General features: G+C 40.0%; 1 protein-coding gene across 2 annotated transcripts in view; it reads right to left on the bottom strand.

Moving 5' to 3' along the window:
- The window catches only part of SAMD5 (sterile alpha motif domain containing 5), a 61069-nt gene continuing 37180 nt past the window's right edge, over positions 1177–25065 (bottom strand). Inside the window, exons 2-3 of one of the 2 annotated variants that reach the window (XM_018053326.1) lie at positions 12853–12910; positions 3113–3166 (exon numbers count right to left, since the gene is read on the bottom strand). In XM_018053326.1, coding sequence (XP_017908815.1) covers positions 12887–12910 — 24 coding nt within the window. In that variant the 3' untranslated portion in view covers positions 3113–3166; positions 12853–12886. Of the gene's footprint in view, positions 3167–12852; positions 12911–25065 lie in introns of both variants that reach the window. The other variant, XM_018053325.1, reaches the window with a different exon arrangement.

Here is a 25065-nt window from a genome sequence, read left to right as displayed (position 1 = left end):
TTAACCTCTCTCTATGGTCTAGGAAATACAAATAAAGATAATCCTCTAGTTTTGTTAAGATATTTATTTATCCCTCCATTATTTCCTTCTCCTTAAAAAATTAAGGGTACCATGAATGTTAGTTAAAAGAGAAAAACACTGTGAAAAATTACTCTTCTTAAGCATTATTATCTTCAGATACAGTTCATGGTAAGATTATTTCCTTTCTCATATCTATAGTCTAGCTCTTAACTCATCTTCATTTAATGCAAAGGAATTAATGGGCTTCCTTCAATACTTTTCTGCTTATTTTAAAGCTTTCTTCCTCTACTTTCAGGTAAGAAATCTTTAAACTCCACAGGCTATTTCACTGTTCTAGATTGTGCCTTTTAATTTAGATTGCTGTTGTTGTTCAGTTGCTAAGTCATGTAATTCTGCCATTTTGTTGACTGCAGAACACCACAGCTCCTCTGTCCTCCATTCTCTCCCAGTTTGCTCAGATTCACATCTATTGAGTAGATGTTGTTATCTAACCATCTTACCCTCTGCTGTCCCCTTCTTCTCTCGCCTTCAGTCTTTCCCAGCATCAGGATCTTTTCCTATGAGTAGGGTCTTTTCCAGTGAGTCAGCTCTTTGCACAGCTGGCCAAAGTATTGGAGCTTCAGCTTCAGCATCAGTCCTTTCAATGAATTGTCAGGACTGATTTCCTTTAGGATTGACTGGTTTGATCTCCTTACAGTCCAAGGGACTCTCAAGAGTCTTCTCCAACACCACAGTTCAAAAGCATCAATTAGGCACTCAGTCCTCTTTATGGTCCAACTCTCACATCCATACATGACTACTGGAAAAAAACCATAGCTTTGACTATATGGACCTTTGTCGGTAAAGTGATGCCTCTGCTTTTTAATAGGCTGTCTAGGTTTAGCATAGTTTTTCTTCCAAGAAGCAAGCGTCTTTTAATTTCATGGCTGCACTCACCATCTGCAGTCATTTTGGAGTCCAAGAAAATAGTCTGTCACTGTTTCCATTGTTTCCCCATCTATTTGCCATGAAGTTATGGGACTGAAGGCCATGATCTTCGTTTTTCGAATGTTGAGTTTCAATCCAGCTTTTCACTCTCCTCTTTCACCCTCATCAAGAGTCTCTTTAGTTCCTCTTCACATTCTGCCATTTTGCCAGAGTGGTATCATCTGCATACCTGAGGTTGTTGATATTTCTCTTGGCAATGTAGGTAGAGGATTATCATTTTCAAATTTCAAGAGCAAACCCCAACAGAAGATTTAAACTTCGCAAAATAATTGAAGTTACACATTATACAAATAGAAAATCAAACTTGAAATGACTGAAGAATTTTCTAGTTCCTGTAGATTACATCATAATGCCCAGGATGAAAATAATAGATTTTTCAGAAATCAGGTCCTCTCCAGCAACAATTCAACAAATGCATGAAAATGCACATCTGTGAAATAAATCTGCCACAGATGCTGCACCTGGAAATGAGGTCTAGAACAGGAAGCCATTTATTATCACAATAAATCATATCTATAATCTATAGAGATCCCTACTCCATGAACAAAAAAAAAAAAACCTAATTTGGAAATTTTAAAGACTCTAGTTCACTTAAAAAAAATAATGATGAAAGATTGATTGGAATATAACTCTTACAGAGCTGCAAGCTACAGCATGTTGTTTAAAAGACATGGTATACATACTTTCGGAGCTTAATTTCCTTGCATTTGTACTCAAGAATGAGACTGAATTTACCTAGTCTAAATTAATCTTTCGAAGTGACCAAACTATGTAAACCTGATATTTTTTAAGTGATTAAAATGGCCCTTGGAGACCTTAACTGCCTACCCATTCAAGTATGCACCAGGAAAAAATGAAGGTAGATTTCTTTTTTTTTCTGAGAGTTTCCTACTCTTGAGTATTGTGTGATGTAAACTTTTATCTCTTACATACATCTAAGCAGTGCAGAGAAGATTTTGGAATACAGTACTGCCTAGCTGCTCTTAGAAGCTGTTTGACAATGGGGCTGGCTGTGTTTCTAGATCTTTCTGATGGTCTCCTTTCAACTAAGTTTTTCGTCTTCTCAACATGGTTGCATTTTCTAAGCAGAAAAGAAAACTGCCAACCTCCAAAGGCAAGAACATCAGGAAGCAGAAAAATTCAAAATTCATCTTCATTTCCTCCTCCCACCTCCTTCTACTCTCCTTTTAGGCTCTGGTTATAAAGGGCTCTTAATATCTACTCCCACTGCTCACCCCCACCGCCAAAGGCCTGAAATCAGAGTCTGGGGAGGCAATCTGGGGCATAGCAGCGTCCAGAGCTGAGGAAAACCAGCCATCAAGCCACATAGCTGGACCTTGCTCAGCATATGTCAGAGTAAGACACTCTTACAGTTCCCAACACTCAAGTTCAGTCAGGTGAAATTTAAAAACAGAAGTTAGAAAAAAGTTTCTTTCTTTGCTTTTCTTTCCTTACAAGTAGATCTTGTAAGGAACATAAATCTGTCACTTTTATCATTCTACCTATATCTGAAATAACCATATAAAGCACCTTAAGAAAAGAGCTCCTTCACCAAACTATTCTATATAGAATTATGTAAAATATCTCAAACTATGAAAACACAATCTTATATGAAGTGGAAAAAAAATGTTTAAATACAAAATTAAAATGACTATTCTCAAGTTAAAGGCTAATTTAGAAATGATATAATGTCTAGCTATTGCCAGAAACTTTTTTGTCTTGTATTACACACTTAAAGTTAGTCAGATTAACCAAAAGTTTTAGCCAGTCTCATTTGTTTTCATCAAGAATGTATAGTATGGAGGGCAGAACCCCCAAACACGCAGAAGACCGTTTCTAACAATGGTATGTTTTTTAAAAAATGAAGTCAGTACTTCCTTATGTGTGATATTTCACTGCCTTTTGTCTAGCTATTATGAATGTGTTACCCAGTATACTAAGTTGATAATTCCAGAATTTTTCCAAGCAAAAAGTTAGGCTGATGAGTATTTCCAGGGTCATCATCCATTTCCCTTTTTGAAAGAAGGTTCTAAATATGCCCTTTTCCAGTCTTCAGGCACCTTATCAGTCCTCCGCGAGTTTTCAAAAATGATATCTAGCGGTTCTGTGATGACTTCGGCCAATTCATTAAGAACTCTAGGATGCCAGCCATTGGGACCTGTGGATTTGAACATATCGGGGTTATTGAAGTTCTCCTTTACCCGTTCTTCCCCTAGTCCATCACGGATTTCTGCTCCATTTTTTAAGTCATACTTGTCCCTTTCTGGTTACCATATGGACTTTTGAAAACTAACTTTAAGACTCTGTCATTTATCAATTTTCTCTTTAAAGCTAATAATAAGAAAACGTACTTTATTCTTCTCAAGTCTATATTTGTTTTTTTAAAAAGGTCTACTTCTCTTTCCTTTAATGTTTCTTATGAGAACAGGAAAGTAAAAAAAAAATTAAATAAAAATATATCTTGTAATAAGTTTGCCTTCCTAAATCATATCGCTCAATTCTACACTTTGGTAGCCTTAGTCATAGAATATCAGTCAACATACTGCAAAATATTTCAAATGCTACCTAGCTCATGCTCAAGAGGTATGTATCTATCCAGCTTGTCTGTGTAAAGGCTAATTCAAAATGCACCTTCCTAAATAAAAGATTCACAATCATCTTTAATCATAATCATTTGTGTGCACAAATAGTAACTTTTCCACACAGGCATTTAAAAGCGTATTTGTGCATAAGCTGGAAAGAGATGAATCAGGATTTCTTACAAAGAAGTAACCTAGCAGAATTCATCTGCTATTGTGTGGTCATCTGCACCAGTGTTCTGGGATTGATATTACACTAATTATCTCCAAGCTCTGATTGGTGGTGACAGTTTTAACCCCTTCGTGGTCACCATGATTCCTCCACAAATGAAAGGCAGCAACAGATTACAGTTTCCTGCCCATCTGTCACCGTTGTGCCCTGGGCCAAGAGTCCCTTGACAGATCAGAATGGACAAAGGAGAAGGAAAAAAAAAAAAAAGAGTGCAAAGGAAGAATGAGGATGCCTGGGTCTCTCCCATGATTTTTGATACGACAGGCAGACGGTGCTGCTTGGATTCAACCATTTACGTGTTTTTTGGTGTGTTTGCTTTTATTGTTGTTTAACTGAAAAAGCTTTTTGAAAAGGTTGAATCACTTTTGCTCTCTTTCATTTTTGTTTTTCTAGTCTACAACTTTTCAGTGTTACCCCTAGTTTTATCTCTTACAAAAAAAAATTGTACCGCAGGCATTATTGAAAGACTTTAAAAAATTATTCTGCACATTTCTCTAGGGTACAATAATTTGTTTTAGCACATGCTATGTTCACCCCTGCTCAAACAGCCACCTGCTGATAGCAATATGTTAACTAATATGTCACTATTAATTACTTTGGGTAAAATCATCCAACAATTGCATCTAAATGGATAGAAAGTATTACTAGCCATGCTCAGAAAGTTTCTTTCCCCAGAGAATCAGGCTGTTTTGAGATCTTTTTGTCCCTGTAATACCAAGTAATAATATCTTAGTACTCACTAATATATTCAAATAGTCACTCAGATAAACCCATCTCCAAGCCAATCCATTTTTCTACAAAAATCAAGCTCCTATTATAAATTATGTAAAAGTAATGTCTGATCTAACTTGACAAACCAAGTTATTTGGTTTTTTTGTTTTCTTTTTTTGAGGGGAGGAGTGAGGGAAATTTAGCTTAACATGAAGGCAAAACTGTTTCATTTTTAATGCTCTAATAAATGAATAAATGAAAAAGTGCTGCAACAAAAACGTATTTGCTTTAGAGTGTAAGTTAACTTGCTATTTCTACCTGAAAAACCAGAAGGAACCTCTGGTTACAACATTAGGGCAACCAAGAGCCGACTCATTAGAAAAGACTTTCATGTTGGGAAAGACTGAAGGCAGGAGAAGGGGATGACAGAGGATGAGATGGTTGGATGGCATCACCAACTCAAAGGACATGAGTCTGAGCAAGCTCCGGGAGATAGTGAAGCCTGGAGTGCTGCAGTCCTTGGGGTCGCAAAGAGTCGGACACAACTGAGCAACTGAACAACTGAACAACAAAAGACCTCAGGAAGACTACAGCTGAATTTTGACAAAGTCACCAAGGAAGGAGATACCATCCTGAGAAGACTCTTGTTAAAACAAAAGATTCTCAGATGTTGCACCATGCCTGATACAGCTCTGCCTGAAGTCAGCAAGATACCCCCGCCAACCATTAAAGGTCACTGTGTTAAAGATCATTGTCTTCCAGGAACCTATGGAAATAAAGAAAATGCCCTGGACAGGCTATCATCTAGTAAATGCAGGTACCCTCCACATTAAACTCAGCTAAAGATGTGCACCACGAAGTCATTCACAAATATAGTATCAAGCTAACAGCCCCAACTGAAACCTCTTGCGTCTTAGGTTCAGCAAAAACCAATTGCATTGATTAAACAAGCCCAGCCTTGCCATTTGCTAGTTTTCATTCTTTGGGGGAAAGGGTGGGAGGCAGACAAACAGGATTTCCGCAGTTAGGTCATGGAGAGTTTCAAGATGTGAAAGCAGTCTCAGAGAACAGTAATTAGCGGAGCACATGTTGCTTCATGATCAGAGGAGACATTAGTAATTTCCCTGCTAGGAAGGCTCCTTGGCGCTCTGGCACCTGGCATGCACTGTGACATCCTGGATCCTGCTCCTTATAGATCCCACTCTTCAAGCAGAAGAGAAATGAACAGATGTTTACAACTCTGATCAGCATTAAGGAGATAACTGCTAAAAAGATGTCTTATGGGCAAACAGGCGATGTCAGTCCAGTCTCACTTCACAGAGCTGCTCCTATCAGCTCACATTTTTTCCATTTTATTTTCTCCCTAAATTGTCCAGCATATTCCTACAGAGAGAGAGAAAAAAAAAAAAAAGCCCTTTCTTCATTCCTTCAAGGAAAATAAAAATCTGTTTTATATAAGTTTGGGCTTTCCAGGTGACACTAATGGTAAAGAATCCGCCTGCCAATGCAGGAGACACAAGAGACGTGTATTCAGTCCCTAGGTCAGGAAGATCCCCTGGAAGAGGAAATGGCAACCCTCTCTAATATTCTTGCCTGGGAAATCCCATGGACAGAGAAGCCTGCCAGGTTATAGTCCAGGGGGTCACAAACGGTCATACATGACTGAGAACACACACATACACACACCTTATAAGCATTTACAGCCTTCTTCGAATATAGGACTAGGTTGACTTAAAAAAAAAAAATCATGAAAAAAATTGCCTCAAATCTGGTCCTTTCTCAAAACTCGCAAAAATCCATCTCTGGACCAATAAATGAGTGAGTGAGTGAGTGAGTGAAAATAGCTCAGTCGTGTCCAACTCTTTTCAACCCCATTGATTATACAGTCCATGGAATTCTCCAGGCCAGAATACTGAAGTGGGTAGCCTTTCCCTTCTCCAGGGGATCTTCCCGACCCAGGAATCGAACCTTGTCTCCTGCATTGCAGGCGGATTCTTTACTAACTGAGCTATGAGGGAAATCACAGGACCAATAAATGGTAAATTATATTTTTGGTTTTACTAATGTTCTTGAAGCTTTACTGTTTTAAAAGACAGAGTTTATAAAATTGAATGCCAGCAGTCTGTAATGTGCCAAATTATTATCTATTTCTAAGGAGATATTACTAAAACGTTTATAATCCTAGCTGGCCTAATTATTCCCCGACCTGCTTTGAGACACTCAGAGTTCTTACCTCAGGGCCATACAAACCTAATTCCTGGGCTGAACTGTGGCTTTCTCAGTCTTACTTGTTCTAGGCTATTAAGAAGGGTGAGAGAAGAAGAGAGGAAGTCTTTCATTTGCCACATATCTGGCAATTCTAATCTGTTAGAGTTCCAATCAGAGAAATGAAGGGGGTGTACAGAGGCACAGAAAAAGTTATTGAAAGAATTAAAAAAACTATTATCCTGTGGCTAAATATTAAGTTTTATGAGATAATGTGTGTTTTTTTCTTAGCTGATTATTCTGATTTTTAATTGACTTCAGGTCTGCTACTCTTTTTAGCTTCTAATTTCCCCTTAATTAAAAGGCAATCAGTGTCAGGTTCAGGATAAGCCATTTAGTAGTTATTTTGCTATTGTGATATTATTTAAAAGGATGTAGCCCCACTGCAGATGTAGAACCAATAAATTCTCCACTTATGGTAGCTGAGATTTAAAAAAAAAAAAAACAAAAAACAAAAAACTGGTGACTGTACAATAATAGTCCATGCAATTTCCTTACAATTGGGGGTGGGTCAACTGCCTCTCGGAGAAGGGAATGGCACCCCACTCCAGTACTCTTGCCTGGAAAATCCCATGGACCGAGGAGCCTGGTGGGCTGCAGTCCATGGCGTCGCTAAGAGTCAGACTGAGTGACTTCACTTTCTCTTTTCACTTTCATGCATTGGAGAAGGAAATGGCAACCCACTCCAGTGTTCTTGCTTGGAGAATCCCAGGGACAGGGCTGCCTGGTGGGCTGCCATCTATGAGTCACACAGGGTCGCACACGACTGAAGCAACTTAGCAGCAGTAGCAGCAGCAACTGTCTCTTAGGAAAAAATTAATAAAAAATAATGGTACAAATGTTGCCTGGATGGCACACATGCACTAATCTGGTGATATACAAGATTTTTTTTATCACATGACTTTCTCAACATTTAGCCACGTCACACTACCTATCACTATGGACCCAAGGAAGATTGGTAATACTCTAACAGACTGGGGAGGAGGCAGGTGTGTATAAATACAGCCTCATTTTAGCTTCAAATTTCTCCAAAGGCATAACCACATTTTAGACTTCTTTATATCCACTGCAGCCATGAAATTAGAAGACGACTGCTTCTAGGAAGGAGAGCTATGACAAACCTAGAGAGTGTATTAAAAAGCAAAGGCATCACTTTGCAGAGGTCCATATAGTCAAGGCTATGGTCTTTCCAGTGGTCATGTATGGATGTGAGAGTTGGACCGTAAAGAAGGCAGAGTGCCAAAAAATTGATGTTTTTGAACTGTGCTGCTGGAGAAGACTCTTGAGAGTCACTTGTCCAGCAAGAGATGAAACCAGTCAATCCTAAAGGAAATCAACCCTGAATATTCATTGGAAGGACTGATGTTGCAGATGAAGCTCCAGTCTTTGGCCACCTGATGCTAAGAGCCAACCCACTGGAAAAGACCCTGATGCAGGGAAAGACTGAAGGTAGACGGAGAAGAGGGCAACAGAGGATGAGATGGTTGGATGGTATCGCCGATTCAATGAACATGAACTTGGGCAAACTCTGGGAGATGGTGAGGGACAAGGAGGCCTGCCTTGCTGCAGAACATAGGGTCGCAAAGAGTCGGACAGCACTTGGCCTCCAAAGAACAACAGCAATATCCACCCTGGGAATATTATACAGCATGTCATGTACTACTACTGCTGGCTGATTCAACTGTCCACAGTAAAATTTTTCCATCCAATTTCTCAGTAAACTAAGTTGCTATCAAGAAAATTTAAGTCTAGCAAGTCAGACAGGAGTATAGATACCTTTGCCTACATGGCAGAGAAAAAATATCAATATCAATATGTTGACTAATCCCATCGGAATCTTCATGGTCACCTTTCAGTTCCTCCAAATGCCTCTAAGGGGCGCCTCTGAGCTGCTGGGAAGGTTGAGGCTGCCTCCCAGAACAACAATCTGAAGGAGCCGATGTCATGTTACACAATGAGCTGGCATGGATATCCTTCCTGCTACAGGTGTTCCACAGGGTAGGTTTCTTAGGGATTCTATAGGCTAGAAAAACATTTGCCCGTTCCAGAATGACCTGTGTATACTTTCTTTTTTTGACTGTAAACACAAATACCCAAATGCATTATAAACCGTTCTTTATAACTATCCTGTCTTCATGTATGGTGTGTCCTTGCTAAGTATTGATTTACTAGCTAGTTTCTGGACTAAACTAAATAGGTTATAACAAACTGCACTGCTACTCACCACTTTCTCTGGACTCACAAGAGTTCTAGGCTTCACTCAGGATTAAATTTGCAGGTTTTCAGCAAATTGAAAGTATACTGGAGAGGACGGAAATTTTCTTACCCCTTCTTATTCAGCAAACCCTCAGGAAAAGACTCCAAGGTTAAAAGACAAAAGCGTCTTGGTTTATTCTCTCCTCCAGGCATTAACTGGCTTTATAATTTTTCCAACTGAATAGCTATGTAAATTCCTGATTTCTTAAAAGCACTTTGTTGTAGTCATCGCATATTCCAAATATGCTAAAATTCCCCCACATGGAGAGCAGCCCACGGGGCTGTGCCCTGCAAGCTGCAGAAAACTCCAGGAGAGAGAGGCCTAGGACCTCCCTCACTCCCCAGAGTTGGTCCTGTCTTATCTCTCCCAGGAAGAAATTATCAGGAATTGAACTGTTAGGAATTCTGAATTGTTCTTTCAGCAATTTTATAATAATTAACAGCTGGTCACAACATGAAGCTGGGGCTAGGTCACCACACTTTCAAGAAGTATAATAGCACAGTTAAGGAGACAAAATAGTAGCTGGAGGGGACAGTGGTTTTAAGAACAAGGAAGGATCTGGGCACGTTTACAGAAGGAGTGGAAGGGTTCCATGGAGAGAGACCAAATGCAAGAAAACAAAGGGATAATTATGGGCCATAATTATGACTAGGGCCAAGAGTAGATACCCAGAGGACGGATTAGTCTTAGAGGGGAGAGGGTAATTTTTCACCAGAAACAGAGGGAACAAAGAACAGATGGGCAAAGATGCCAACACACTTTGAGATGAAGGAGGGGCGAGGGAGCTCTTGTGCAACAGACTCGACGTTCTAGGTAATGACGTAGCCAAGGCCATCTGCAGAAGGGGAGGTGAGGGACCAAGGGTAGTTTTAAAGCACCTGAAGGTGGCATGGGGGGTCTGAAACAGTCACCAAGAGAATTGTGACATGAAATCAGTTTGACAGTTCCAAGAGGGCAGATTAGGCTGGGCTGGGCAGGACTGTCACGGAATGACAATGAAAGGGCTTTTAGAGGCTTTCTATACTATGCTTCAAAGTCTCCAAATGCTACCCAAAATAGTGATCAAGACACAGGCCTAGAAACGCTCAATAGAAGTCCAGAACAGAAACAGTGATAAATGCTACAGGATGCTGAATACTAGGGCTTCCCAGGTGGCTCAGTGGTAAAAATGCTCCTGCAATGCAGGAGATGCAGGAGACGTGAGTTCTCACGTCCATTGAGTCAGTGATGCCATCCAACCCTCTCATCCTCTGTCGTCCCCTTCTCCTTCCTCCTCCAATCTTTTCCAGCATCAGGGTCTTTTCCAATGAGTCAGTTCTTCCCATCAGGTGGCCAAAGTATTGGAGTTTCAGCCTCAGTATCAGTGCTTCCAACGAACACTTAGGACTGATTTCCTTTAGGATGGACTGGTTGGATCTCCTTGCAGTCCAAGGGACTCTCAAGAGTCTTCTCCAACACCATAGTTCAAAAGCATCAATTCTTCAGCACTCAGCTTTCTTTATAGTCCAACTCTCACATCCATACATGACTACTGGAAAAACCATAGCTTTGTTGGCAAAGAGATGTCTTTGCTTTTTAATACCCTATCTAGGTTTGTCCTTACAAGGAGCAAGTGTCTTTTAATACTGTGGCTGCAGTCTCCGTCCACAGTGATTTTGGAGCCCAAGAAAATAAAATCTGTCACTGTTTCTACTTTTTCCCCATCTAATTGCCATGAAGTGATGGGACCAGAAGCCATGATCTTGGGTTTTTAAATGTTGAGTTTTAAGCCAGCTTTTTCACTCTCCTCTTTCATCCTCATCAAGAGGCTCTTTAGTTTCTTTAGTTCTTTATGTTTATAGTACATACTATGATTATAACCAGTCTACCTCAGTAACAGTCAACAGCTACTAACAGTAACTGAATAAACTTCTTCTGTGCCAGGCACTGTGCTGAGGACACAGCACACTTAAACATAATCTCCTTTACTTCTTACCATAAGCCCACATGATGGCTCTCCTGGACTCAGTTTTACAAAGAATCTGAGGCTTTCAAGTGTAGATATCCTGAGAGTGTCAAGTTAGTGGCAGAGCAGTTCTATCCAACAGTGAAGCCCACCCTTGTAAAAGTATGCCTGCACTCCCCATCATTTTTGTTTTATTTTTATATGTATTTACTTATTTATTTTGGTTGCACAGCATGCAGGACTCACTCAATCAGGGACTGAAACCATGCTCCCTGAAAAGGAAGTAAGGAGTCTTAACTACTGGGCCGCCAGGGAATTCCCCCCACGATTTTTGATTGGGAATGTACAATAGTTGAATAACATCCCTCAGACTCACAGCCACCTGAAATTCCAGAATGTGAACTTGGAAATACAACCTTTGCAGATGATGTAAGCTCTGCAGATGCCATCACTGGTGTCCTTTCAAGAGGAGAGAAGACACAGACAAAGAAGGCCATATGAAGACAGCCACGCAGAATGCAGTGATGCAGCTATTCATACAAGCCCAGTAATGGCAGGAGCCACCTGACGCTGGGAGAGAGGCAAGGAAGAATTCTCCCTTCAAGGCTTTGGAAGGGAGCACGGCCTCACCAAAACCGTGTTTTCATACTTCTGGACTCCCAAACTGCTAGAGAGTAAATGCATGTTGCACGTTGCTTTAAGCCACTCAGTTTGTGGTACAGCCCTCAGAAACTAATATGCAACCCTTTCATAGAAATATATAATTTCTCAAATGAGCTTAGGAGTATTTTTAATCACTTCATTTTCAGCAGTACATGCAAATGTGATTTTAAGCAAAAAGTATTTCATTTTTATTCAGGGTAAGAAATGTGCATAATACTTACTTAGATATTATATTTAATGTCATTCATAATATATAAGAAAATTTTAACTTCATCCTATTAAATAAATGATGCCAACTATTTAATTATGTAGGAAAAATATGATTTATAAAAAATACATTAAAAACTAAATATTGTGTTTCTGCATGGCCTCCATGTATATTAAGATGCAGACTGAGATTTAACTATTTCCTACAAAATCAAAAATATAAAATAGTCAGCAGTTGGGGTGAATGTTTTTATTTTGCTTGATGTCCACTAGTTTATGTACCTGAATATTTATGATTTGCTTTAAATTGCAAGATAAGAAAAAAGGTTTCAGTGACTACTTGTAAGTATTTCTCTACAAATCACATACTACATACATGGACATTTTTATTTCCAATAAGTTAAAAATGAATGTAAATGCCAGTATTTTTCTATTCTGCTATCAGTTATTGAAGAATTGAAGAATGAGAGTTTAATGTGCAATGTAAGCATATTTGAGATCTAAGAGGTTTTCATTTCACAGAGGAAAACATTTAAATAATTTCCACTGTATGCTTAAAGATATATAATGAAAGAGTTACTATTCCCAACCTGGAGAACTTTTTTGACTCCTTTAACAGTTCAGAAACCTCCAGCTAGTCAACATGGCGATTTCTATATTAGCAGTTCTCAAACATCTGGTTCCAGGAACAATTTGTAGTTTTAAAAACCACGGAGGATTTCAAAGAGCTTTTGTTCATGAATTGTAACTCATATATATATGCATATAAATAAAATAACTTGATATTTACCATATTTGAAACTGCAAATGAGAAGTATTTAAAATATTTAATTCACTTAAAAATTAAAATAGTACATTCATCAGGTTAACATAAATAACATTTTTATGAAAGATATTTACCCCAAAATTAATAATAAACATTGCATTGTTTTTCATTTTTGTATATCTCTTTAATGGCTAGTTTAATAGGCTACCGAGTACTTACATATTCCACACTTGAACTGTGATAATATGCTGTTTTAGTTGAAATGTATGAAGAAAATCTGTCATTAGAAAGAGGAAAATATTTTAATAGCTTTTCTAGGTAGACAATTGTAGACATTCTTTTGATACCATGCCAAAATTGACAACGTATAGTTTCTTAAGTCAGTTCCAATGTGAAATCTGAAACCATAGCAATAAACTTTTTGTACTCCATTAACGATATGAAAATCTGTCTATCTTCTACTATTAACAGATCCTTTCTCATATATGACTTGGTAATATCATGCATTAATCATTTGGAAAGTACTGGGTTCCTGAGTTATGCAAATCTTCTAAATGTTAACACTTCATCATCATTCAATGTCAAAAAAGAAACATATGCTACTATCACCACCTACCTCATCAAAAAAGGCTTCAAGTCTTGGGAAACTGTCAGTTTTACTGTGGCATACACATTTTTAATGTAAGTTTTACTTAAATATTCAAATTTTGTTATTAACAAATATTGTCCATTGTTTTTCTTAAAATATTACCAGTCGCTCAGTAGCCTATGATTCTTTGTGACCCCATGGACTGTAGTCCACCAGGCTCCCAGGATTTTCCAGGCAAGAATATTGGATTGGGTTGCCATTTCCTTCTCCAGGGGATCTTCCTAACCCAGGAATCAAATCTGAGTCTCCCACATTGCACGCAGACTCTTTACTATCGGAGCCACCAGGGAAAGGTTCACTCTATTCACTTTCAAGAAATTTAGCTGCCAAATATCCAGTAGGTAACCATAGTTTGTTCCACAGTGTTCTTCTAAGTGAAAATGATATTCCATGACTAAAGCAGCTAGTTGACCTAGTAACTTAGACAACAATAGAAGGGGTTGGTAAGAGACAAGGTTCACATTCACTTCCATTTGCAACAGAAATCTTTGTGAGTGGTTATCAAAAAACATGTCCTCAAAAGTTGAGACTTAATAAGCTTACTAATTTCTACTGCTTCATCAAGGCCATTTTAAGGAAAATGGTCATTTTTTTTGGCATGTGTACAAGAATGCCACAAGCACTAACGTAGTTTAGTGTCTCTGTCTTAATTGGCATTAATGTGATAGCATTTTTACACCTAGTGGCTTTTGTGCTACTAATGCAAATATCCACAAAGTAAAAAAGGCAAATAATGTCAAAGAGTATTGTTATGAAATAATTACCTTGCAAACTGAGTCTTGGGGACCCCCAGGGAATCTTTGGACCACACATTGAGAACCACAGTCTAAACCACTTCTAGACACCAGAGTCAAGATACAGGCCACACACACACACGCAAATCACCAGTGGATCACAGACCAATGCATCACTCTGGAATATAATTCTGCCCTTTGCAATAACTCCTTCCTTCCAATCACTCTGCGTTTATCTTCCTGGCTCCCTACCTGCCTCAACCTCATGAAACTAGGAAGTCTGAATATAGTCTTTCTGCCTTGAAGGTGAGTTGACTTTCCTCCTCTGGGGAGAGGGTTTGCAAAGATAGCTAGGCTGGCTTGGGCAGAAGGGGTGGGCAGGGGAAACACTTCCTAAAGGGACTGTGCTTGCCAGCCTTTACAAAAGCAAGAGCTTTTGAAGTGACTTAGGCAATTCTGATCAAAAATAACCCTTTGTCTCTTGGCGTCCAGTCCCAGCTCCCAGAACACTGAAGCGTGGCCTCCACTGGGCTTTAACCTCACCTGCCAAATTGGAATGGGCAGGGAAGCAAGACAACTGTCATAATCCTCTTTAGCAATTCCTTGGAAAGCACATTTGCATGTTCAGTGGCAGCCACAGTGAAGCACTACTCAGGGGATCTCTGCTGTTTTCCATCACTCCACTTCTCTGATTTTTGCAGGGGAAAGAAGGACACTTTCAAATGTCTCAAGAAAGCCACAAGCTCTGATGGCCTCATTCTGGGTCTTAAGAACCATCAATTAACTGTTTTAAAAAACAACAACAACAGTACTTATGAAGTCTTCTGAATAATCCTCAAAATGCTGGCCTTGTCCAAATGAACTCAGGACATGTAAATGGGTTACCCGAAGCAGCAAAACACGTAAACAGGACTGAGTTCCATCACACACTGAAGGTCTTCTGCACACATACACTTGCTGTTATGAAGTGATACTCCGAGAAGGTTTGGGTGCAAAACACAAATCAGAGGGCTTCAAACAGTTACAATTCAAGGTAGCCTAATGTCACGTGTCCAGAGTAAGCCCAGGGTGGCTCTGTGTGTGTGTATGAGAGATGTCGAGGCAGGGAGGGTAGGGGAGAATGGAGGAAGCATGGGTCTACTTCCCCAAACCAAACCAGCCTGTCCTCCAGGTTTTCCTCGGCAGTCATCACATCCCTTCCTGCCAGGACAGAAGTGAAATCCTGGGGGAAGCAGTGCAGGGTTAGAAATCCGTGCTCAGACTCTGGAAGGAAACTCCAGGCTGATGACTTCCTGGATGGGTAGCCATGGACACATAGCTGCTCTGTGCTTCTTTCCCATCTGAAATGGGAACCACAGTGCTGCCTACATTTCAGAGAGTTATTTTTAGAATTAAAAGAGAAAATATTTGCAAGACGGTTTAGAACAGTATCTGGCACAGTGTAAGCGGATATAAGTGTCTGAATGTTTTTTCTAATACATGCCCCATAACAGGCATGGAATTCTATTTCTTCATTCAATCACAGAGTGATATAAAAACCCACCCCTAAGGAGGCATAGATACTTAGACACATCTTCAGAACAAAATCATAATGGATGTGCGGCAACATTATTAAGTTAGTCATCCACAAATGTTATTAAAATAAATCATGAATAATGTGTGTGCTTTAAGCACTGTCTAGCCATTAACTTTTAAAAATTTCATTTAGCTTTGTGAAGCATGCCCTATAGAACATAACTCCCATAGCAGTTGTTCTCAGCTTATTCAAGCATAAAAGCCTCTTTTTAATTGTTTTAAACCATAAGACCCCCTACTTTTGCCATAGGGCATGTGTATGTACACCGTCCCCCCACCCTCACTATACACTCAGAAAAGGGAGTAACTTCATATTATACTCTTCTTACTTTCTTCCCACTCTTTGAGAAAAATTGTTGCTTTAAAAATGACCAAGAGGGAATTCCCCGGTGGTCCAATGGTTAGGACTCTGAGCTTTAGCTGCTGAGGATGTGGGTCAATCCCTGATCAGGTAACTAAGACCCCACAAGCCCCATGATGCAGTCAAAACTAAAGAAAAAGAAAATAAAATGTACATTGTTGTATAAAAAAGTGACCAACAGTTCAAGAACTCCTTCAAATAAATTTATATGAAACATAGTATTTATGTACAAATCCACTGAGAATAGTTGGTATCCAAGTAGGTTCCAAGACCCTTGGATTAATTCCTCAAGAGTCTGGGTTTCTCATGTTAGAAGATGCTTTCACCGAAGAAAGGGAATCATCAGAAACTAAGATCATGTTCTTGAAGAAATTCAAATACATTAAAATAAAAGATTAACCAAGTGAAAGTCAAATGCCAGAATCGCAACTTCTTTAATACTGTGTGGTCGCTCCAGTCATGCATGGGTGAGTATGCCAGTCAAGAAGTATTTCAGTACATCTGAATACAGCAGTATTTCAATAAGCTAAAGGCCAACATTTTTTATGACTTAAATCAGAATAGTTTGCTTTTATCTTCACACAATCTTCCACAGTTGAGCCTGACAATTTTTCATTGTTTACTCCTTTAGGAATCTGACCCACTGTAACAAAGATGTCAAAAAACAGAGAAATAGATAATCCCATGTAGTTTCTGCAAGAATCATGTCTGGTTCCAGAGATAATAGAAAGGACCGAAATTTCCTGGAACTAATACAGATCCATGGAAACATCCCCAAGCAAAAACAGAGAAGTTCAGTGGACTGCACATCTTTCAGACAATTCAAAACTAGGATAACAAGAGATTTCAGAAACCCCCTATTGTTGATAGGAGTTTCCCTTGTATGACATGGAACACAATCCCAAGAGCTGACTTTTTGTCCCTCAGATAAAACTGTATTTAAAATATGTATAAACATATGCTGAAATCACATTTAGGAACCAGTTCTTCAGCTATTTTCTTCTGTGTTTCTCATTTCCTTTGGGACCTAATGTAAAATCACCTCTCACATAACTGCATTCTGCCATCACTTTGAAGGCAGAGTTGTTTTTATTTTAGGATATCATGTGCAAAATCATGCTATTTGACACTACATTATATTCACAGATGATGCAAGTTAAATAAAGACACCTTGCTGATTTCTTAATATAGACTCAGCTAAGATTAGTTATGCATCTGCCACCTTAACATTCAGATTGGGGGGAAAAAAAGCCTTAGTTAAAAATCACACTTGCATCGGAAGCACTTAGAATTTCATGGTTCATTTAAGAGCATCACAATCAAGAATTTAATTATGTCAGAAAATAATGGTAGCTTCCTAACAACCAAAATGGCACCCCCTCCATTTCTCTCGCTTCCACCACCAAAGCGGGTCATTTTCCTTAACCTTTACAGGCCTGTCCTCTGATCTATGGAACACGGAGTTTGATGAGATGATTTTCAGATATCCTCTGGTCTTACCATGCTGTGATTTTAAGACTTCTGGAGAACAGACTGACAAGGAGGTGAAGGGGAAACAGAGCCAAGACACTATGGGAACTTGGCCAATTCAGTTCCTAAACAAGGCAGCATTTCCCATGATGCAGACACACATTCCACTTGCCTCTATCAGTAGACCGGCCACTCGGAGCTCCCGAAAACAAGAGTTTCACCAAAACCACAATTCTGTATTAACATTTAAACATCGGCCTACTTTATTCAATCCATCCTATTGTTCATGCAAGGAACTCTGTGATACCTGTTATAAAACAAAATTCAACCGAGGAAAGGTGAAGATCTAATTGGCTTTTAAAATAAATAAATAAATAAAACTTAAATAAATAAACATTTGCCTAGTAGCAGTAGTGTAGTGCTAGTCGCTCAGTCGTGTCTGGCTCTTTGCAACCACATGGACTGTAGCCCACCAGGCTCCTCTGTCCATGGGATTTTCCAGGCAAGAATACTAGAGTGGGTAGCCATGCCCTCCTGCAGGGGATCTTCCCATCCCAGTGACAGGACTTGGGTCTTCTGCATTGCAGGCAAATTCTTTACCATCTGAGCCACCAGGGAACCCCAACAGTATGTTAGTCAATAAATCACTGAACCTCAAAAAAACATGATGCTTCCCAAATAAAGTCTTTGTTACAGCATCAGAATGGACTGAGGACTAAGGACAGGAAATTAATCTCTGTGAGGTGGAGGAGAAAGTCGTATTTTGGAATCAGCAAATCTAACAATAACTTCCAGGCTGAGTAACAAAGTGCTTATGCTTGCTTCACAAGCTTCTACAAATGTAGTAAAATCCTTTACAGTGTGAAGTTAAAGTTTACACCACTGAATTACTTAAAGAATTCACTCTGGTGGTAGATAATGTTCTAATCGGAAGAATTGATGCTTTTGAACTGTGGTGTTGGAGAAGACTCTGGAGAGTCCCGTGCACTGCAAGGAGATCCAACCAGTCCATTCTAAAGGAGATCAGCCCTGGGATTTCTTTGGAAGGAATGATGCTAATGCTGAAACTCCAGTACTTTGGCCACCTCATGTGAAGAGTTAACTCATTGGAAAAGACCCTGATGCTGGGAGGGATTGGGGGCAGGAGGAGAAGGGGACGACCGAGGATGAGATGGCTGGATGGCATCACGGACTCGATGGACATGAGTCTGAGTGAACTCCGGGAGGTGATGGACAGGGAGGCCTGGCGTGCTGTGATTTATGGGGTTGCAAAGAGTCGGACACGACTGAGCGACTAAACTGAACTGAAGAAAATGTCTGACTGGTTCCTCCACCAAACAGAAACTGAGACACAAGCTTTAGGTACAGGTCATTTATTTGAGAATGTGATCCCAGAGAGCAGAAACAGTGGGCAGGGAGAGTGAAATAAACACCAGGATGCAACTGGCCACTCTGTGATGTGCTGTTCGATTCTCTAAAATGGTCAGAGGAACCTCAGGAAATGCATTTCAAAACCGTGCATGCAAGAGAAGAAAGAAACATTTAGCCCTCCTCTTCTATTACCCACTTGTCAAGGTTTGCTTCGTGGGTGGCCACTTTTCTGCACTTCATGCTTACACACGTTGAATGCCCAGTCAGCTCTCATAGGAGCCAGTGACAGAGTCAAAGGAGCTCCTGGCTAGAAAACAAGAAGCACAGGCTTGAGCCAATGAGCAGTCAGGCTACATCTCAGAGCTACCTGTTGAAGCTTGTGCAGAACTGTTCACCCAGCAGTGGGTGGAATAAGAAGTAAGGCCAAGATGATTTGAACTGATGCATGCAAGCATCAGGCATGTGTATGAGTGAAGATGGGCCACTTATGTTGCAGTAACAAATGACCCCATGATTTCAATGAATTACAACTACAAAGGTTTCTTTTTACTCATGATGCAATTCCAAGGTGGGTATGCTAGGATCCTGGGACATTTTCTTCACTCTAGGACCAAAGCTGACAAATCAGTCTCCATCAAAAACATAGCCAATCATTGCTGTTTGAGGGAAAATATTAAATTTGTGAACTCTGCAGTTTTATAAAGCTTTTGCCTGGAAGAGGTCCATATCACTTCTACTCACCTTCCATTGACTAAAACATGCCATCTGCCTAAATTTAATTCAAGGGCTGGAATATATAATCCTCCGGCAGAAAGGGGTATAATGTAGCAAGGTGATTGAGAGTAGAGTAACACGGTCTATTACTGTGTACTTTCATTTTCACAGGAGAAAAGCCAAGGGTAAGAGGAGCAGTTCACTTTAAGGAACCCTGTGAAAATTCTTTCATGGTACCATCTTTTCTTTGAGCACATGGCAATCAATATTTAAGAATATTAAGTCTCAATCAAAGAAACTAAATCTTTTTCCAATGAGGAAGAAAAAGGCATGAGGGATACCTCATGGGGAAGGATAAAAAACCATCACACGTCCTATGTTGTGAATTTCTTCATCTTATGGATGTTGAAATGATTCTCAGAAATCACAAATAACGTTGACTTCCAAGGACGTTAATGACGGACCTGGGCCGAGGCTTCAATTCTCTGTATTCCCATTCCAGGACAAAGTTAGGGAACATTCATCAACATTTTATATTCAAGTTACCTGAAAAGTATAAACACTTTACAGAAAAATCTCTTTTTTTTTAAATTTAACAACTTAATGTAACAATGAAACAATTTAAATAGCAAGGCAAGCATTCCCTGACAAGACAAAATTCAATTTAATAATAAATACCACTGCAAGTAAGCATGTTGCAGTTAGAACATTTGATTTATCAGCCTGCTGAGCAGAAACATCGAGGTCTTTGTATTAATACAAACTTAAGTATCATCAGAATTCTATTAGATGAAACAACCAAGTGGGAAGAGGGAAGAGGTTAGAAGAGCCTCATTGAAATAAAGGGAGTCCCTATTTGGAAGAGAAAACTGTACCTCCAAGCCTTTATTTAATTTGATCTGCCTCAGGGGCCAATGATGAAAGGGTGGTAGACCATTTCAGTCGTTTACTCGTTCCATCTGTATTTATTGAGTGCTCATCCTGTGCACAGCACAGTTCTAGGCACTGGGCTCAATGCCTAGAAGAGCAAGGCAGCTACGCCCCTCCCTTCATGGAGTGCACACTTTAGGGAGCGGGAGGGGATACAGAGAATAAACAATGAGAGGTACAAATAACCGAGATAACTTCAAATTAGGGCAGGTCTTTAAAGACAGTACTACCTGGTGGCTCAGAGGTTAAAGCGGCTGCCTCCAATGCGGGAGACCCAGGTTTGATCCCTGGATCGGGAAGATCCCCTGGAGAAGGAAATGGTAACCCACTCCAGTATTCTTGCCTGGAGAATCAATCCCATGGACGGAGAAGCCTGGTGGGCTACAGTCCACAGGGTCACAAAGAGTCGGACATGACTGAGCGACTTCACTCACTTCACTAGCAGTTTGAAGGGGAGAGGTGGGATGCCAGTCTAAGTGGTGATCTCTCTGAACTGGCAACAGGTAAGAAAATTTTGACACTATGTATGTAAAGTGCAACCTGGCTATTAGAAACAGCAACACTATCCTTTAAGGGCTGCTGCTGCTGCTGCTAAGTCACTTCAGTCGTGTCCGACTCTGTGCGACCCCATAGAGGGCAGCCACCAGGCTCCCCCGTCCCTGGGATTCTCCAGGCAAGAACACTGGAGTGGGTTGCCATTTCCTTCTCCAATTCATGAAAGTGAAAAGTGAAAGTGAAGTTGCTCAGTCATGCCCGACTCTTAGCGACCCCAAGGACTGCAGCCCACCAGGCTCCTCCGTCCATGAGATTTTCCAGGCAAGAGTACTAGAGTGGGGTGCCATTGCCTTAAGGGCTATTGTTACTCTAGTAAGATCTCTGAATGTTTTAGTCTCTGTTCTCTCCCCCCACTTCCCATTCTCCACTAAATCTCTCTTTTAATTGCCTAGTATTATATTTTTTCCTTGCTTTATTAAATGTATTTTTATGATTATAGTCTTAATTTTTTTAATAAGCTATTTTATATCCCCATTATCCAAATTAAGTTGCTTTTTAAGTATTTTGTATACATTATGAATACTTTGCAAGAAAATTCATCCTCCCACCTCACTAACCTCAGTTTCCCCCTCTTCCCCTACCTGCATTTAATTCCTGTTGTAGAAAGATTTCTTCCCTTTTAAAGCTGTGTTTGGGGGAAAGAAAAAAAAAGGTTCTGCACAACAAAAACTTCATTTCTAACCTATCCTGGGCAGAAGCACTAAAGGGAGACAGAATTTGAAGAATGTCGTCACTGACTCTCGCCTTTGTCCAAAGCCCCTACCCTTTGAGTAAGGCTGACGCCCATGAGTACATGATGTCACCCCCATGATTAAATTAGACTGTATGACAAAACGCAGATTCCTTGGGTTGGCTTAATCTAATTCTAGTCATTTTAACACAGTGTTCCTCTGGCTAGAAGACAGAAAGAGAAACTGGTAACAGGAGAAGGACTTGGCTCACCACTTCCAGAGTGAAGAGGGAAGGGCGTACATGAGAAGGCATACAGTCAGCCCCTGGTTGCCCAGCACTAACAGCCAGCAAAAATGTGGAATCTCGAATCTACAGCTGAACAAATTGGATTCTCCCAACAACTTACGATCTTAAGGGCAGATTCTCCCCCAAATCCTCCAGATAAGAGCCCAAGTTGACTGATACCTTGGCTTTGGCCTTCTAAGACCCTAAGCAGAGAATCCAGCCAACTTGCCCAGAGTGTGGACCTACAGAACTGTGAGATAACCAATGAGGGTTATTTTTAACCATTAAGTTGGTGGAAACTTGTCATGCAGCAAGAGAAAACTAATACAACATGTAACCAGATTTATCAACCTAGTCTTCTATCGTTCAGTTCAGTTTCAGTCGCTCAGTCATGTTCGACTCTTTGCAACTCCATAAACTGCAGCATGCCAGGCTTCCCTATCCATCACCAACTTCCGGAGTTTACCCAAATTCATGTCCATTGAGTCAGTGATGCCATCCAATCATCTAATCCTCTGTCGTCCCCTTCTCCTCCTGCCCTCAATATTTCCCAGCATCAGGGTCTTTTCCAATGAGTCATTGGGTACTACCAACCTGGGGAGTTCATCCTTCAGTATCCTATCATTTTGCCTTTTCATACCGTTCATGGGGTTCTCAAGGCAAGAATACTGAAGTGGCTTGCCATTCCCTTCTCCAGTGGACTGCATTCTGTCAGACCTCTCCACCATGACCCGTCCGTCTTGGGTGGCCCCACACAGCATGGCTTGGTTTCATTGAGTTAGACGAGGCTGTGGTCCATGTAATCAGATTGGCTAGTTGTCTGTGACTGTGGTTTCCGTCTATCTGTCCTCTGATGGCCTCTCTCAGTGCCTACCATCTCACTTGGGTTTCTCTTACCTTGGACGTGGGGTATCTCTTCACGGCTGCTCCAGCAAAGCGCAGCCGCCACCCCTTACCTTAAATGGCTAAACAATGACTCCTTCCCACCTTCAGAATGTGTATCACTAATTCTAATGAAAAGAGGGGAATTTTCTGGGAACAAAAAGGGAGGAGGATCAGTGATGAAAAAGTGGGAGCCAATGTGGGACAGATTCAGGTCAAACATACTGTATGATTTACCCTGCCCAGGCGCAGTGTCACGGTTGTGCTGGGCCACCAACTTCTCTAAAGGAAGGAAAGAGAAAAGCTAGGAAAAACCAAAACGTGCCACAGCACAAGTGACAGGACACTAGGTACAACCAGCTGATTTTCTTATCAATTCTTGGCACATGGAGTAGGGGGATGGGGGGGGGTGATAAAACTGCTTAAATGATGTCATGCCTTCCTGGCATTTTTCCAATGATAAATTCACATGATTATATGCAGAGTTCAGAAGCATTTGCATATCGCAGCAGAGGAAACACTGTATGTTCCCCTGACGCCCCTTCCTTTTCCTTGGCACAAAGGAAGACTACTGTTTCAGGCTCCCCTACAAATATGTTAGGGATACGGTGGGGTTCTGGCAAACAGGACTTAAGTAGAAATAACAGAAGTCATCTCCAGGTCACACTCTTTAAAAATAGCAAGATCCAATCTCAAGCTCTCTTGTCCCTGAAGAGGCCTTGTGCTGAGATGGAAGGCTGCTAGATAGAGGGAGTCTGGATCTCTGAGTCACTGTGTGGAAGAGAGCCTCCACCAAGATATACTAGACTTTCTTGGGGCCATACATAAGTATCTGTTAAGGTTTTGAAATTGAGTGGGGGGTCATTTTCTTATTATGGCACAGCTTAATAATATTAATTTATCCTAAATAATACATGTGTATTTGCTCATTTGATTTAATTTAACAAGTTTGGACAGAATCTCTTTATCTCAGACTTTTTCTTTAATGCAATATCTAAGCATTACACGGTAACACAGGAACTTGAATATCAGATTTAATTACTGTTATGAGAAACTCACATTCTGACACATCTGATATTTACACTGGATAATTTCTGTCTTACATAAAACTACAATGAAGAGCACATATACACATGCAAATTTATACACATACATGTAATCATCAACAGTAGGAATAATGACAAACTCCTTCCTGCAGTGCCAATTTTTAAAAGTGTATTGGCCTTAACCACATCTTTGCTCCACATTGACCGCTCACATCAGAAAATGGGGCTAACCCTATGATCTTCTCAGCCTAATTTAAGCAATGTCAACCTGCAACAAGGACAAGTTGAAAGTAAAAACTAGCAATTGTTTAGCAGGGAGAAGGACTTACAATGAGAAGTCAAATTATTTCCCTGAACATTCAGAAAAGGTGTTTAACCATTTAGAAACCAGGAGAAGAAGTGAATATACCAGGATTTCTAACCTAATCACCCATCTGCCATTTACTTGAAATGAATTTCAAAAGACCTAAGAAAAGACAAAGGGCTAATACATATTCTTAATGTACAAGATTATAATTAACCTAACGTCTGTTTCAAATTTACTATTATCTATTAAAGAATAAATAATTTCACAGCCCTCTAATACAGCTCTTAAGCTTTAAATCAGTGACCATAACTAATAAGCAGCTTAATAGCAAGAATACCCTAAATAGAGCCACAGACCGCAATTTCACTGAGTGTAAATCATCATCATTTTTAATGCAAAGGCAACAGCAAATCTCTGTAATTACTGGGTGCATTTTGAATCACTTTTATTATTACTGCACTGGCCCCATTAAAAATCCAAAACACTGAACTGCATGGAATATAAAACTGGAATTATGATACCCTACAAACTCTAATTGAAATCCATAAATTTTCTGCCAGTATTCAGAATTATTTTGTTGCCAAAGAATTTCAGCTATTCAGAATTAACTTTGAAAGCATTTGCTTTGTCTCAAGCAATAAGTAAGAGCATTTTACATGGCCAAATTAGGGGAAGTCAATTTTGGAGCAAAACTATGTGGATGGTTTCTTAATCACCAGGATTTTACATTTCTAAGGAAAATCGTAATATGAAAAAAGAAAAATAGAACAGAAAAATCAAATAGAATATACCATCCACAAAAGCATATTAAACAGTGCATCCCTCCCCAAACCACATCAAGATCAGGGCATCCCATCACTTCACGGGAAATAGAAGAGGAA

This window comes from Capra hircus, chromosome 9 (genome assembly GCF_001704415.2).
Source record: "Capra hircus breed San Clemente chromosome 9, ASM170441v1, whole genome shotgun sequence".
Lineage (NCBI taxonomy): Eukaryota > Metazoa > Chordata > Mammalia > Artiodactyla > Bovidae > Capra > Capra hircus.
This window is presented reverse-complemented; position numbering and strand designations above follow the sequence as displayed.